This window comes from Labrus bergylta, chromosome 20, assembly GCF_963930695.1.
Source record: "Labrus bergylta chromosome 20, fLabBer1.1, whole genome shotgun sequence".
Classification (NCBI taxonomy): Eukaryota; Metazoa; Chordata; class Actinopteri; order Labriformes; family Labridae; genus Labrus; species Labrus bergylta.
The window spans coordinates 2200014-2217640 of NC_089214.1; the positions used below are offsets into that span (position 1 = coordinate 2200014).

Here is a 17627-nt window from a genome sequence, read left to right on the forward strand (position 1 = left end):
GGCCGACATTATCGGCTTGCTGATTCATCGGTCAGGTTTTTACTCCATACTCTTTAAAGGTTGTTTACTGTAATCATTAGGTTCATTATTCAACCCAAGAAAAAAGAATGTGTGACCTGATTCCTGCAGTCTGAATCATCTCAGTCAGCTACGCAGAGTCTGTGGCCGCACATGATGAACAATGTAATCAAGTCAGGGAAGACTCAGAATCTACCAATCACATTGTCCCCGATTCAACATCCCCTGGATTTCCCCCGTGGGCCTGATTACAGGCAGCACCACGATGTCTTTAGTGGCAGAGCGGCCTGTAATCAGGACCACCTAAAGCGGGGGTGGGGGGGGAGTTCAATCCCAGGGTGACCATGAACGGAACAAGCCACATAAATGAACACATTTCAGTCAGAAATCAGGACTGACTAAAGCGGTTTGATTCCTGCTGCATGTTGACCTGGATGTTTTTTTCTTCCTCGTCTCGTTCTTCTTCTTCTTCCTAAACTCAATCACCTCAATTTGTCCCCTTGTTTGCTCTCCCCTCGTCTCCCCTGTCACACCGTTCCTCCTGCCTCCTCGATGGAGATCTACTTTTCTGTCCAACTTTTTTAATTTTAATTTTTTAAAGATTTATTTTTGGGCTTTTCATTTGAGAGATAGGACAGAGGATAGAGTCAGAAATGGGTGAGAGAGGAGTGGAGAATGACATGCAGGAAAGGAGCCACAGGTCAGATCTGAACCTGTGACCGCCTGCTTGGAAGACTACAGCCTCCATACTAACCACTGCACCACCAGCGCCCCCCAACTTCAACTTTCAGTTTCATTATTCTCCTCCTCCCCCTCTTCTTTGTTTCTCTGTTTGAACTGAAGCCTTCAGAGACATCTGGTTGGAGGAAAGGACCGAGTTGTGATTACTGCCACCTCTTATTGAGGACGTCTGTTCTCGCAGAGCCACAACAAAATAAACACAATAAAATCTAGGCCAGAAGAAATGAACTTGCAGCGAGAAAAAGAGAGAGAGTGCCGGTTTGTGACTGAGCCCAACTAGAAAGGATGTCAATTTCTTCTGCAGCTTGTTTGTCAGCCAAGAATAATCCCAGCCACTCAAACACACGCTTCATCAGAGTGCTGTGTTTTAATAAGGTTAGTGAGGGCAGCACGGGGTGAGAGACAACAAATCCCACAACTTCTCAGAAGCAATTCCTCACTTATGAAGAACACAGAATGAGCCCTGAAACATACGGAAGAACAAAAGCTGATTATTTGATCACTGCACATGTGACGCAGACATGTGCCACAGTTAGAAAACAAGATGTCAGCTGCCCTGCCTTCACTCTCTGTCTCCAAAGTGCAGAGCTGCTGCTTGGTTTGGTTCCACCGGGTTCCATCAGGCGATGATGGCGTTCCCCAGGACAAATCATTAGCAGGGCCCCCCGAGCTGTGCCACTTTGCACTTACATAAGCGGGGTGTGTGTTTGTGCGCTTTGTGTTTGTGCAGCTGATAAGAATGTTCCTCTCATCTCTGTGTATTACACAGCTAATCAGTCACAGCAGAGCATGCTGCAGCAGCAGACTGTCAGAAGTCTTTCACGCTGTCTCCCCGCAGTGTGATGGGAAATATTATCATATTAAATGAAGCCAGTTTGGTTGTGAGCAGGTTTTTGAAAATGTTGGGACGACATATGTGGTTATTTTTCTAATGAGAGGACATTTCTAGAAGTCGTTTCATTTGTCCACTGCACAACTCCTACATTACACCTTTTGACATTCTGTGTTTTTAATTTTTAATTTTAATTTTAATTTTAATTTTATATTTTATATTTTATATTTATATTTTATATTTTATATTTTATATTTTATATTTATATTTTATATTTTATATTTTATATTTATATTTTATATTTTATATTTTATATTTTATATTTTTAAATCATATTTTATATATTGTAATATCTTCTTATTCTGTATTATTTAAGTTGTTGCTAGTTCTGCTTTATTTCCTTGTTAATTGTTTAGCACCAATACACCAAGTCAAATTCCTTTATGTGTAAATGTACTTGGCAATAAACCCAGATTCTGATTCTGATTCTGATTCTGATTCTGATTCTGATTCTGATTCTGATTCTGATTCTGATTCTGATTCTGATTTGTTTGTATCAAATTTGATAAGACTGAAGTCTGAATCTGAATGATGGAAGGTGGACCTCACACATCCCTGCAGACTGTGTCTAATATTTACAGTCTATGGTCTGAACAGGCGATTCTAAAACGAGCCAATAAGATCGTCAGTGATACAGATACAGACCAATCACAGATCAGTGGGTGGGAACTCACTCCCAGAATCGAAACTTAACGTTCGCCATATTGCTATGCTAACAGGCTCTGTGGAGAAAGCTGATAATGGCGAATCAGTTGAGGAAACGGCCGCAGGTGTTGAAGTAAATATGTCTGAAAACCTGACCTTAGTGGGCGTGGCCTGCGGTGCTGTGAATTCTGGGATTTGGTGTCTTTCATCCACATGAACCAACTTCAAAATGTATTTCACATTTCTGCTACATATATGACCCAATGTGAATACAGAGTCATGTTTCAACAAGTATCCCTTTAAGCTTAAACTAACGGCCCTGATTGTATGAATCCTAACTTTACGCTATCCTGATTAACACATCTCAAAAAGAGACATGAGGTCTTTGAGTGCTGCACACTGTGCTTCATGTTTGATCTCCAGTCTTTAACTCGTTTCCCAGTTAAAGTTGTGAAGACTTCATTGCAGGCTTGATATGTTGCTGTGTCAGAAACCGTCCTGCTGAATAATGCATGAGCCCAAGCTGTGAAAAAAAAAGATGCTGCTGACTAGAGGATCGCCTGATGCAACGAGACAAAATCTTTAGATGACGGCCCTCAGCTTTTATAATCTGAGATCTTTCAAAACAAAGCATCGCTTTGGGGAGAAAGAGAGAAAATATGCAGAATATGTTGCCGGCCCACAATGCATTGCATCAAGACTTTCAGTGCAGGGACAGGCATCGTGTTTTTTTTTTTTATATTAAGGATCAGTTTGTTTAATGTGTGTGGCTGTGGAGCTGTGGTGTAAACATGTAACACAGACAAGGTCATGTGACCGCTGAGAGTCCGGGGACTCTCTCACACACACACACACACACACACACACACACACACACACACACACACACACACACACACACACACACACACACACACACACACACACACACACACACACACACACACTGCTGCCGGGCAGACGCTCCAGTCACAGCGACTTCATCACATTCTGTCTGTCAGCTTTTCTCTTTCATTGAATCGGAGTGAATGCTTGAACATGACGTTCAGACGCATGTACGCTCTCCACACTCTGTACTCACACTGCATACACTATCTCACACACACACACACACACACACAAACACACACACACGTCATCGGTGTGTTCAGGGTGCACTCACTTGAGCGTGGTCATCTCTGTGAGCGACGGCTGTGTGGCCTTCAGGTAGCTGGCTCTTCGGGCCTGCACCTTCGGCGAGGGTTTGGGGCTGCAGTCCGAGTCGCCGCTGTCGTCCTCTGCCATGGCTTTGATGTAGCTGCCGCTGCGCATCCGCCGGCACGGGATCTCGTCATCTTTTCCCAATGGAGAAAAACCGCTCCAGTCGTCCTGGGGCACCTGGGAGGAGAGAGACGAGGTGGTGAGATGAGGTAAAAAGAGGAGGAGCAGACACAGGTCGTCCTGCAGGCGGCAAAATGTTCCACCCAGGTGAGATATATAAACGCCTGTATGACACGTTGGTTACACGGCCCTGATCATACCATCAGCATGCGAGCGCCTGAGGCCTTCCTGTTCCTCTCTTGTTACATGCGGTATATCAAACGCGGAGGGGGGGGGAATTAATGGTTTTGACAAAAAACCTCGCAGTAGCCTCGCCTGTCTGCTCTGCTCTCCTGACTTTTCACACACACTAATGAAGGTAAAAAATAAAAAAAGAGGTAAAGCTATCTGCCAAAGAGAGAGAGAGTCAAAGAGAGAGAGAGAGAGAGAGAGAGAGAGGGGAAACAAAGGGGGGTTTTGTGCAGAACAACCACCGCAGTCCCCGATGTGAGAGGCTGTTAGGGCACCAGCTCTGAAAGTGAAAGAAATGAGATACAGAGCAGGGAGAGAGAGAGAGAGAAAAAAAAAGGGCAGCAGAATCATTCAACAGACGGCGGCGTAACTAGGAAACCAAGCTGTCTGATGTCAGGGCAGCGACCACACTGTGTGAACATACGGGGAGAGAGAGCGCTCTGGGGTGATGTCAAAAGGACTCGTAATAATAGAGAAAAAAAACCATAAAGGAATGAATGAAGTCCTGCCTTTTGACCCGATTAACTACAACAGGAAAGAGCAGTGTATTTAAAATGTTCTAACCCAGTGAAAAGGTTAAGCAGTCACTTCCTTCACTGTACGCATGAACACGTTTAACAGCAGATATCAGGATTCATAAAAACCTGCAGGAGAAGCAAAAAGAAAAAGCATCTTTCTGTTGAAAGGATTCTAAAATCCTTGTCAGGCTGCTGTCTCTCCTTGAAAGCCAGTTTTTCCCTTCTGTCTCTCCTTTTAAAGGAAAGAGAAAACGATGGCTCCAACACCCTGGGAGAAATGTTGCCGCGCTGCAGCGACAAAATCTTTCCTTGATCTGCTCGCTCTGTTTTTTTCCGAGCGGCCACACTAGAACTTTTCTCTCTCTGTCTTTTGTGCTCCTTCCCTTCTTTGCTGTCTTCCTTCCCCGCCTCTCCTCTTTTGCCCTTATTTTCCATCTTTAGGTCCTTTTCTCACAACACAAATACACACAATTTCTTCTATTCTCACAAACTTGTCCCCCATTTTCTTTCCTCAGGCTCGTACTTACAGCTCACTCCGTTATATAAGGAAATGTATGCAATCTGAAATTTAGCATTTCCATAAAAAGGAGCAGTATAAGCTGAGTTTGCATGTCTGCATTGTGTCCTTTTGAATGAACGCTGGCTCTCCGATCTCATCATAGCACCATACTCACGCTCCGTTAATAAGCTACACACACTCAAACATATCATCACTCACCGCTACGACCAGCAGCGAGACATCCTCAGCAGCTGCACTACCTCTGTTCCATGTGTCAATATGACATCTAATATGTCACATAACTGCATTTTACTTACCATGTTACTTCAGCATCTTTTGCACTATTCACCACTGCACTGTTTCATATTTTGTCTTTTCTTATTATGTTTATTGTTGATGTTTAATGTTGTACCTGTACATAAGAGAGCACAGTTCACCCAAGTTAAATTCCTTGTGTGTGTGTAAGCATACCTGGCCAATAAATCTGATTCTGATTCTGATTCTGAAATAACATCTACGCCCTGCTAATAGAAAAGTTGGGCATTTCTGGTCTCCTTATGCTGTGCTCTTCCTCTTGTAGGAAACACATTCTGTCACAGGATACATGAACACACAACACGTTAGGCATGCTTTTCTTTTTAAGTAAAAAGTGAAAGCTAAGCATGCTATCTGACACTGAACACATTTATTGACATGCTTACAGATGGATTTTTTTCACATGCATATGGAAACAAAGTCAGAACAACAGGAAGTGATGATTTTGAAATCTGCTGCGTGATGATGCGAGGGAGAGAAACGTCGAGTAAACAAGGGGATTGAGTGGATGCAGCGCGCACACACACACACACACACAGCAACACTGATGCATGCTGACATACAGAAAGCATGGAGGTGGAGGCGTGCATCGCTTGGTTTGCATGAAGCACGACACTGGAGAGGGCGGAGCTGTAGCAACGGTCCTACCTGAAGGAAGTGGCAGGTGCGTCCCTGCTCGGCTTTCACTAGAGCTTTATCTAGGTTGACTGAGGCCTTCTGGTAGACCTCTCGTGCTCTGCTCACCGTCAGAGTCGACGACCACGAGCTCTTCTTCAGCTGCATCTGGGCGTCCAGTGGGCCCACCAGCGGCATGGCCCCGCCCCCTCCACCGCTCCCCGAGCACGTCGAGCACTTCACGTCATTGTTGCTCCGCGACGTCTTCAGAGAGTGGGCGCTGATGGTGTTGTAGGACTCCATGAAGTACTGCGACTGGGATTTTTCCGGGTGGCGCCCCATCGTCATGACGCCGGTGGGCAGGCCTCCGCTGCTGCCCCCGTGGTGGTGGTGGTGATAGAGGCACACCTCGCGGTCCAGCGTGTCGTCGGAGCTCCAGTAGCCCGAGATGGCCGATCGCATCTTGGGCTCCGACCTGGAGCGGTCTTTGCTCTTGCTGCGCTTGCTGTGCTTCAGGGTGCCGGAGGAGGACGGCGGGTCGTCCGGACTGGATTTGCTGCCGTTCATCCTCCCGCTGCCGCCTCCCCCCGCGGACCCTGAGGGCCCCTCTAGGGAGTGCGACTTGGTGAAAAGCTTCTGGACGGAGTGGACAAGATGGCGGATTCGACCCGGGCTGTCGCTGCGTTGGTGTTCGACCGCGGTGCGCTTGTACTGCAGCGTGTGGTAGCCTTCCCGCCGCACCGGAGCCTGGAGTTCAAACTGCTCCAGCAGGTTAGAGGGGATGCGGTTGTTGTTGTTTCCACCCCCACCTCCACCGCCCGCCCCCTTACCGCCCCCCGTGTAAGGCACCAGAGCGCTGCACTCGTCTTTCAGCTCGTGGTGAGAGCCGTAATGTCTACGGGGAAAGGTGCAGCTGGCCAGGTCGGGGTAGGCGCTGCACTCGGACTGGAAGGAGTTGGGGCGCTGGGTGTAGCACGGGTGGTCGCCGGGATGAGCATCGCCCGGGTTGAGGAAGTAGGACCGGCGATCAGGGTGCCCCAAGGTCATGGAGTCATAGGAGGGGTCGCAGGTCACCGCGTGGTGACTGCGGCTGCCGGACAGGCCTTTCATCGTCATGGCGGCCGGGTCGATGTGCACATCCAAACTGTTGCCGCAAGGAAGTCCACACAGGCCGCAAAAACTAGCTCTTCAAAGAAAACACACAGCAATGAGGAAGAAGAGACAAACAAACAAAAAGAGAGAGAGGAGAATTATAAATATCTCACATTTGCATACACTCAAAGAACATTGTTGTGGTCGGCTCCTGCTTTCATTTTGAAGAAGATGCTTCTTGGCACTCCTTCGAAGAGATGCGGAAAAAAACTTGTTGACAGGGCTTGGACCTATTCTTTATTTTTGTCCTTCAAAGAAACTTCAGAAGAAGGATCTCTAAATATAGCATCCAGTTGGCATCTGGTCCCTGACATCCGAAATCTGTCCTCAAGCTTCCTCTCCCTCTCGCTTCTCTGTTCTCTCTCAGACAAACAAAGTGTCCGTTTATAGAGAAACAAACGAGGAAGATGTACCACGAAGAGTTCAAGTCTATTTCCAGCTCGAGTGTTTTTTCTATGTTTGTTCAAGGGCACTTTTTTTTAGAAATGAAGCCTTACTCAACAAATAATATGATGAGAGATTGGAGTTAGTAATGCACAGAAATCCTCTGCAGAGACCTTTTAGTCGGTGATTTGATTGAACAGATGATGTAACAGTGGAACAGTCTACCTGTTAATATAAGAACACTCCCTCCCCCTCTACGCTCTGCCAATGAAAGGCGTCTGATCCAACCTTCACAACAGGGTCCTAAGTCTCTGACTAGACTCTTCTCCTCTGTCGCCCCCCGGTGGTGGAATGAACTTCCAAACTCCATGTGATCTGCAGAGTCCCTCTGCACCTTTAAGAAAAAGCTAAAGACCCAGCTCTTTCATGAATACCTACTAACTTAATGATGATGGTCTCCATATTATTGATGATGATGGTAATGACGATGGTTTTTGTTTGATAATGACGACTTATAAGATGGTTTCTATACTGATTAGAGCTCTCAAGAACTGCCCTCAATGTTGTGCTTTGCCTCTGGTCACTTCCTGTCAGCACCTGTGTGTCCAATCAGACTCAAAGCTGATCGTTTGCTCTTACTCACATTGTTCCCTTTTTTCTAGATCCTTGCTTGTGTTGTTCTTACTCTCTGATGTACGTCGGTTTGGATAAAAGTGTCTGCTGAGTGAATTGTAGAATTGTAGAAGAACTCAGTCCATCGAAAACATCAAATCTTTGCTCTTTGCTCTGGCTTTTAATACAATTTGAGCTTGACATTTATTTATTTATTTATTCATGCTCCTATTCATTGTGTTTCATTCTATATGTTATTTTATTTGTTGTGTTTTTGTAGAGCACTTTGGTCAATCTAGGTTGTTTTAAATGTGCTATGGAAATAAAGATTGATTGATTGAACAGAACGGTAAAGCTTATTTATTTTTGCGTTTCAGTGCATGTGCTCAGTGTACACAAATGCCCCCCCCCCCCCTATTTTATTTCAGCACCACCACATAGAAATATCAAATGATCACAGCCTGCTCCCTTCCCCCTCCCTGTATACCTCCACTTCTTATCTACAGGCTAAACTAATTGGCCGGTAAAACCCAGCTGACAGCTCCCCGGGCCCGGTCGAGCACAAGTGGCAATAAACGACCTTTCCCTTACACGGTGACATGAAAACAATGGCATCCATCAGTGCCCCTTAAACTGCCTTCCATACCCATCTGGGGCTGGCTATAGCTTGCTGAACCCACAACATTTCCTATGGACTTGAGTTGAGGCTAACAAGACAATAATAATAGGAGCCCAAAAAACACCCCGGTGCAGCCCATGTGACAGCACTGTGGCCGAAGCCTGCGCCGGGAATTCATTACCTCGATTTATATTTTGCACTAGCAAAAGGCAACTGTGGGAAACATAACAAAAGACCATGAGGGAGACAGAGCAGTGCAACGATATATTATGTCACTTCTTTACATATCTAGAGGACACTGCGTAGGGCACAGGGTGTGTGGGGGACTATATATTTATGTGCAGGAATATCGAGCGAGTCAGATTTATTATTGTCTGTGACACAGCCGTAAACTGGCCGCCGGAGTAAATGAAAAATTGGGGGAAATTATTCATGTATCTCCTTTCTGTACTAAACCAGAGGCTCCAATCACTCTGCAGGAGAATGAGGCCAATACATCACTTTGTATTGTTTGGGAGTGAAAATGACAAAAGCACACAGCGGCAAAAAAAAAATCCCCCACAAGCCGTCTGCAATATGCTCACAAGAGCCGAGCCGAGCGAGCCCCGCACAAAGCCCGCGCTGCACACCACACAGATTCCACACACTGTGTCCGTTTTCTTGCAGGGCACTTAGAAAAAGTGGGCCGCGTCCAACTATAAAGGTATTCATCGGCGCTGACAGAGATCCCTTCTGTTGGCCGCTGAAGCACAGAATGTGACCTAAATAAAAAAAAAGGCCCTCGCGGTGATCCACAGCAGCGTGTTTGTGTGGCACAGCTGTCTGCAGCCCCGCACTAAAGCTGAAAAGCTGAAGTTGGGTCACGCTGGCTTTCTGCCTGCTAACCACACACCTAAAACACACACACACACACACACACTGACATATAAACACATAGTGTATCTGACAGGCTGCATGTCCGTGCTGAATTTCGATGTTGCTAGCTTGTAAAGTGCAGTTTATCATGAACGAGAAGAGGGTCTGCTGGTTCTGCCACGTCTATCAGGTACGACTCGCAGTGACGCGAGGGGACCTGTGGTTATGTACGATGCTGTATGTCAATCGCAGCTGAGTGACCCAGTTGTGTCTCTACCTGTCTGGTCAAGTCAGCCTCGACACACACACACACACACACACACACACACACACACACACACACCACAACTGGACATGCTATACTTCCACAGCAAAATGGTTATAAAACAGAAGAGATACTGGAGCAACACTTCTCAGGTTGTAATCTGTCACTTTATCTTAGCATTAGCATTAGCATTTATCTTAGTGTCGTTAATTAGCTGTTAGCTTTAGCCACACACCGTTTGATTAAACCCGTCAAACAGCCCGTTCTCTCACAGGACATTAAGACGACTCACAGTGATAGTAGTGGCACATTTAACGCTCTAAATCCTCTTTCTTGCAGAGTATTGAAAGCCCCGTTAACACTGTATGGACTGTCATGTAAGAGAAATCTGGATCCTTACAGGAGTGCTGTTACGCGTCAATTCAACAATGGCGGTTTGAGGAAGCAATTAAGCAAATGGTCAAAGGTCAACAAGGAGAATTTTCTTGAACTGATTCAGCAAATAAAATCATTTTAAAAAGCAGAAAATCAAACAAGTTTTAAAAAGGCAAATACAGCACAATAACTCTGTGCTTTTCACTTTGTGTGATCGGGCTCCAAACACCTCGGAGACCTCATTATTCAAAGTGATTGTGTGCCGCGCAGCAAGGTGTGCAAACAAAATGCAGTAGAGTAGATAAAACAAGTCAAGCTATGAATGTTAATGACCATTAGCACCTGCACTGCATCAGCACAGCACGCTGCCTTTTTGGGGGCCAAGAGGAGGTAAATACAAAAAAATAGATTTTCCTTCTCTTATCTAACACAGAAGCTAATCTTGGACGCGAGGCGGCGCAGCGTTCAGATCTAATCTTCACTTTCTGGACTTCAACGAAAGCAAATGAAAAAAAAAAAAACAGGTAGATTGATGCAAAATAACATCGACTAACAGAGTAGCATCTCTGCAGGAAGTGTTGAAATCAAGAAGTCTCAGCGTGAGAAGACTGCAGCAGCTTCTCATCCATGGCACAAAATAAAGAGAGGTGCTGTGCTGTATGGATTCCTGTTCCTCTCATCTCCCTCAATCAACATCAAACGCTACTGAGGAAGCTCAGGGCTCACAGATCGTCTTAAGGCCACACAGCTAATAAAAGGGTCTCTCTCAAACCGAGCAATGATTTCTCAAAAGGTTGCAAACATTACCAGGTATTCAATCACCTTATGTGACTGTGTGTGTTTGTGTGGAGGAACCAGGAGAAACGGTGCAGCACTTTAGGAAGCTTTTTATTACTTTGATCCTGCAAACACTCGCAGTCCAGGCTAAGGGCTGCAACACGAGGGTGTAGATATTTTGCATCCATAAAGGTGTGCTTTCTATGAAGGAGGATTAAATATGTTAAAAAATGTTTTTTATTTTATTTCAAGATTAAAGTCGTAAATTTAGGAGAATAAAGTTGTAAATTTACGAGATTAAAGTTGTACATTTATGAGATTAAACTCGTAAATGTACAAGTTCGAGACCAGCCTGCGCAAAAATTATGAAAGTAGAACTCAACGTATTTTCCTCTGCAGTCGGTGTGCTTCTTTCTTCAGTTTCTTGCAGTATCTTTTCAGGTTCCTGATATTTTATGACAATGTGAAGATGATGATGTGCCAAAAACATGTGTAGTTTCATATCTGTATAAGTAAAGCCCCAACACATCTATTTGTGTCTGTTATCTGTCTGCCTTGTTAAAGTGTCTCGTGCAGAGCCAGTCTGTTTTTGCCAACTGTTTTTACTGACTACACAAGGAAGTAGCCTATTTCTTTATTAGTGAAACCTTTAGGACAAGATGCTCCATGTTTGTCATTTGAGAACAGGATGCTGCTGCTCTTCTGACTAAAATAACGACTTTATTCTTTTATTCTTTAAAGACTTTAAGAGTTTCAAAATTTTTGCGCAGGCTGGTCTCAAACTCGTTAATTTACGAGATTAAACTTGTAAATTTAAGACTTTAATCTCGTAAATTTATGATTTTATTCTCGTAAATTTACGACTTTATTCTCGTAAATTTAAAAAAAAAATATTTTTTTAACATGGCCCTAATCCTCCGTTGTAGCTTTCCTCCAACACACACAGAGAACAGAAGAGGGTCTATACCCTGGTGGTGATTACCGGTACTGCACTGTACCTGTAAGCGACAGGGAAACAAAGGTGTGTACTCCAAGCTGGAAATCCTGTCTCAGCCTAACTTGGCTTCATTTTTGGTAAAAAAAATACTGTTATTGAAATGATGCAGTGTTTCATATTACAGTCACTCGTCAGATTTCTCTGCAGGAATCTTTAAAAATGAGGTCACAGCAGATCAGCGTTGGATACCTCGACACCTCGTAAAAGTTGACTGAAAATTATCTGCATGAAGAAATATCAAACACATTATTTTTATCTGAACTCATTTGGATGCACTGACCCTTCAAATGTGAGGAGCAAAAAGGTAATTGAGCATAAACAAGATTAGCACGAAGCTTTTCCGAGCAGAAGAGGAAACACAGCGGAAAATAAAAAAAGGTTTCTAAAATAATTAGAGATTAAAAAACGGATGATCAGCGTCTCTGCAGACACACGTTCAGTTATTATGAATATACTCACACACACACCAACAAGACACCTTCATTACAAACCTGAATATATGAAACACACACACACACGCACACACACACACACACACACACACACACACACACACACACACACACACACACACACACACACACACACACACACACACACAGACAGACAGACAGACAGACAGACAGACAGACAGACTCACACACACACACACTCACACACACAGACAGACAGACAGACAGACAGACTCACACACACACACACACTCACACACACACACACACACACACAGACAGACACACACACACACACACAGACAGACAGTCAGACTCACACACACACACACACACACACACACTCACACACACACACACACACACAGACAGACACACACACACACACACACACACACACACACACACACACACACACACAGACACACACAGACAGACACACACAGACACACACACACACACAGACAGACACAGACAGACACACACACACACACACACACACACACACACACACACACACACACACACACACACACACACACACACTCACACACACACACACAGACAGACAGACAGACAGACAGTCAGACTCACACACACACAGACACACAGACACACACACACACACACACACACACTCACACACACACCCACTCACACACACACACACACACACACACACACACACACACAGAGTTGATGTTCTCCGTGTGAATGTGAGAAGATTACCTTTAAAAAAAACAAATCCCCCTGAGAATGTTGTCACAGAACATTTTAAAGACAGCCGGGGGCCAAAAAGCCACCGAGGGAACGGGTACATTTTTTTTGGTGTGTATCCGGATTATGTAAAAGCGGCTTTTAGGGATGTCAGGAGAGCTGCTGAGGAGCACTAACTTTAATGCCTGACTGTTCAAATGACTCTTAAATGATAGATGACGCTCTCTCCCGACTGTCCTGTCTGGTTGCAACATTTTACAGAAAAACATCAAATCATCGCTTTGGGTTTTTATGGTGTACTCCATAATGTCTGAAAAAGCAATATGAGACATAGTAAACGTCCCGTCTGTGATATAGAGTCAACATGCTCCTCTATTAAAGAAGACGAAATGCTGACAGCGTCTTCTTTCCATCAATTTCCCGTTTTTATTTGTTTTTCATAACAAGGACGATAAGAAGCCGGGCTGAACGTCTTTACTGCATCAGTGAGTGACAGCTGAGGCGACATGTTTCCATCTTAATTTAGATGATAAAGGTATCTTACTATCTGATCATTAAGGAAACATGCTATGTTGAAGTGCTGGCTTCTCTGACAACAATGCAGCAGCCAGTATGTCCTCCTTCTAACTTTAGATTCTGCTCCTGAATGCTCTGGATTTGTTTGGACCAGAGAAGGTAGGAGCTTTTAAGGCGACCCCCTCACGGCCGTTTTGGACGCCCCTCAGTTTGTCAGATATGAGAGCAGTTATCAGGTCAACAGGTGTTGCAGCGATGGAAGCGGTCAAGAGAAGTGGTTCAGATAGAAGTGATTGTACCCGACCTAAAAAGCCTCTGCATGTTTCTAATAAGCTCCACGAGCAGAAACGTGCTCAAACTAGGATCAATATTGGAGATGCTTTTGAAAAATGGAGAGAGGTTAGAACACAGAAAGGTTTACAGACCCATGCAGAGCTGGATAAACACTGAAGCTTCAGAGTCCACCACATGGTGACCTGTGTGAGCATCAACTCTTGTACCCATTTTGAACACTAGGTGTCAGAGTTACATACTGCTCCTTTAAATAACAGCCGGAGACACATAAAGGAACCTGATGAATAAAATCACGCTCACAGCCCGTCCTTAAAGCCAACAGATCATTAGATTTAGTCGCTAATGCAGTTTTTATCCGACGCCCTAATAGGCATGTTTGGCTCCCATTATGAAAACACATGCCTTCATGGATGGATTGATGCTCCCGGTTTCCAGCAGACAGCTCCTTTGTCACAACCAAACTAATTAGGCTGACTGTCAGGCCTCTCTCTGACAAATGGAGTGACTGTGTTTGAGTTATAGCTCGGGACCCGCCAAGCACATTCTGGAGACAAATTCCTCCAGCGATGAGGTCTATTTGATCTAGGTAAACAAATTAACAAAAGGCATTAAGTCTGTGGAAAAGTGCGCCGTTGTTTGTCTTGGGGAGAATTGCATGAGTCACTGAGGCTCTTGTTTGCAGAGCAACGCAGAAAAGTGTGCAGATTTTTTTTGGGTCAAAAAAATGCAGCAATGGAGGCAACGGAGCATGGCATTGAGAGGTTTTGTTTGGAGGTTTTCAAAGTGCACTTCTATGTACAGCTGGAGAAAAGGCTTTCTGAAAGTACAATAATGTCAAGTGTTGTATCTTGTATGCTTATTTATCTTTAATTAGATTTTGTTTCATTTTTAATTTGAGAGATAAAAAACACAACTTAACGTGCATAATTCAAAAAATAACAGAAATATAAAGTGGTTATCACATAATGGATTCAGACTGCTCGTCACATAAAGACATGTCGGACAGAGTTGTGTCTATACGATGATATGAGGTCGCTGTCCTGAGAATGCTTCTGTCATCTCTCATAAAGACGAATCGACTTGTTCAAACTCTTGATCTTTAAAGGACGACGGATGAACTGAGAAGCGGTGACACTGTGACTACGATTTGAAAGGCCAGGACTCTGCTGAGATCCTTATTGTATGGCTGAACAGCTTCCATCTGCTCAAAAAGGACGCTGTTCACATTTAAGATGTTATTACAGTTCTTTGTAATAAAAGGCAGGCGTGTGATCTCTCGGCTAAATTCAGAGCTTCACTTGAAAGAGGTCTGAACCGTGTGAGGCGTGAGAATGATTTCACTGGAAGACTTTGATACTTTATTCAGCTCCAGGGTTTCCCCATACCTCCAAACCTGCTTACTTTCATTTAAAATTGCATGTACAACTACTCTTTTTTTTACTGAAGAACCCGTCGAACATATATCTGTATGTCTCAAAACTAAAAAAAAAAATATATATATATATATATATATATTCTATATTGAATAATAAATTATATAATAATATTATATATATAATTATATAATAAAAAAATAATATAATAAAAAAACAAAAAAACAAAATAAAATAATTAAATATTTTATATTAAATAACAAATTATATAATAAATATAATAATATTATATAATAAAAAAAACTAAACTGTACTGTTTCTATGAGGGGGGAAATAAATCGGAGATCGTTACTGAACATAGTCAGGAACCCACATCAGAGAAAGCCTGCGAGATGTGCTGAAGAATAATCCACAGAAGAAGTCTTCAGTCGGGAGTGTGTACACACTTTGAGCTTCTTGCTCTTTGTAAAAACTAAATGTCCTTAGACTTAAACTAAATCTTAGTCCACATCTTTTCCTGGGCGCTCCTGAGCTCTCATGGGGGTCCCTCTGGATCTTTGGTGGTGACAGCCTGCTGCTCTGGAGACGTGTCAGTGCCTCATTAACAAACTGGTTTTGTGTGTGCACATGAACGAGGAGTGAGAGTAAACACCGAGTAGATTTGGTTTACGGTTTAGCGGCTGCACTAACAAAACATCATTTAATCATGATGTAGTGAGAAAGTGAGGGGCGTCGACTCCTCTCAAACTGGGACACCCACAGCGTTTGAAAAAGCAGCGACTGCCAACACAGACTCAAAAGGTAAAAAAGCATCTGAAAGTAAATCCCCAGAATAATAATAAACCTCGTGTTTGTATTCTCTCCTCAGAGCTGTGAAATCTGAGCCAGTTAACCCCTGAACTACGTGGAGGCGGCATATTGCTGTGACAGCGATGACTACATCAAGCCAGGTATAATCGGCCTATGTGTGTGCATCCTCGTTGTTCTACACAACACGCTGCAGCAGCTCCATTCATTAGCGGCGGCGGCGGCGGCGGCCATGACCCACATGAGAAACTGCTGCTGATGTCAGAGTGAAGCTCGCATCGCTTTCTGCCTCCAGGCTCCTTCTCTCGTGTGTTCACAGCTGATAATAACAGTTCTGCTGCTTCTTCATTGAAGCTGCTGTTTCATACCGTGCAGTTGCACAAAATAACTGAGCATGCGCAATTTAACTTCACCAAACAAACTGTGTAAATTCAGCTTCCTCCCCCGCAACCCCCCCCCCCCCCCCCCCCCCCCCCCCCACCCCGATAACTGTTCTTTAATCCTTTGCAGACTCACTGAAGAAACAGACTTTCAGTGAGTGATTCCCTCAGGATTCTGTGCATGCAGAGCGGCTGTGTGCATGTTGTTTGATTGTATAATAAGCGCAGTGCACACCATCAGATAGCATTAGCATCAGACGTGCTACCACAGGGGTCAGGACTGTCAGGTGATTTCATGTGACTTAGTTAATTACACGTGTGCCTCAAGCGCACACCGCTTCTGTGTTTACAGGCTTTAAGCTGAGACAGTAAACACACCTGTGTCTTTTATTTTTCAGTCTGATATTGGACAAAATGTTCTAAATTAAACCTTATAACTACAGGGATGTTCCTATGCACTCATTTCCCAGTCGATTAAAATAGAATAAAAAAAAAATCTTTGTTGTCGACCAGAGGTGGAAATTAGCCTCCGGCTCTCCAGAGACGTAAAGCAGCATAAAAAACTTTCAGGCAGTCAGTAACACAGACACGCAGAGCAGCTGAGTTTACACATTTACACAGAATCAGTCATCTTTTTTAAGTCCTTTTCTTAAGACACACTTTGTCCAGCGAGCCTTTCCTGATTTTTGTTGATTTTAAATTGTTACTATTTTCACTTTTTAAAATTCCTTTAAAAGAATTGTATGTATTTTACAGTTCTTAAAAAAAAAAAAGGGATTTTATATCTTAAAAAAGTGATTTTCATTCCTTAATCTTGCCTTGTTTATTTGTCACATTTGCTGTCCTTGTAAAGCACTTTGTAACTTGTTTTTGAAAAGTGCTCTATAAATAAAAATTATTATTATTGTTATATAATTAAAACCAGCTCATATCGAGGTTTAGATCGGTCATGTTGTAGGATTAAGGATGTTTATCGAACTTGGATAAATGACTTCTTACCCTCAGACTCTATAGCACCAAATTTGTATAAAAACCTCCAGAAGGGAGGATGGGAACTATCTGCTAGGATCCTCCTCGCTCTCTTCCTTTCCTTGCCTGGTTTTGCCCAAGATGTCTGCCTCTTAAAAGCTCCTTAAAAATGACCGACCGCGGTGCTCACTGTGTAAAAAAGGAGCATTGAGTGGTAGTGAGGGCTCATCGACGACATCTGGCGTCCCAGGTGTAACCCCCCTCTACTCACTCTGATTGTGCGGCTGAC

At 43.8% G+C, this 17627-nt stretch overlaps 1 protein-coding gene across 9 annotated transcripts in view; it reads right to left on the reverse strand.

Annotated features, from left to right (window-relative positions):
* The window catches only part of dlgap1b (discs, large (Drosophila) homolog-associated protein 1b), a 108715-nt gene that overhangs the window by 46046 nt on the left and 45042 nt on the right, over nucleotides 1–17627 (reverse strand). For all 9 annotated transcript variants that reach the window (XM_065948619.1, XM_065948622.1, XM_065948624.1 and 6 more), the window contains exons 3-4: nucleotides 5828–6980; nucleotides 3459–3673 (exon numbers count right to left, since the gene is read on the reverse strand). In XM_065948619.1, the coding sequence (XP_065804691.1) occupies nucleotides 3459–3673; nucleotides 5828–6910 (1298 nt within the window). In that variant the 5' untranslated portion in view covers nucleotides 6911–6980. The remainder of the gene's footprint in view (nucleotides 1–3458; nucleotides 3674–5827; nucleotides 6981–17627) is intronic.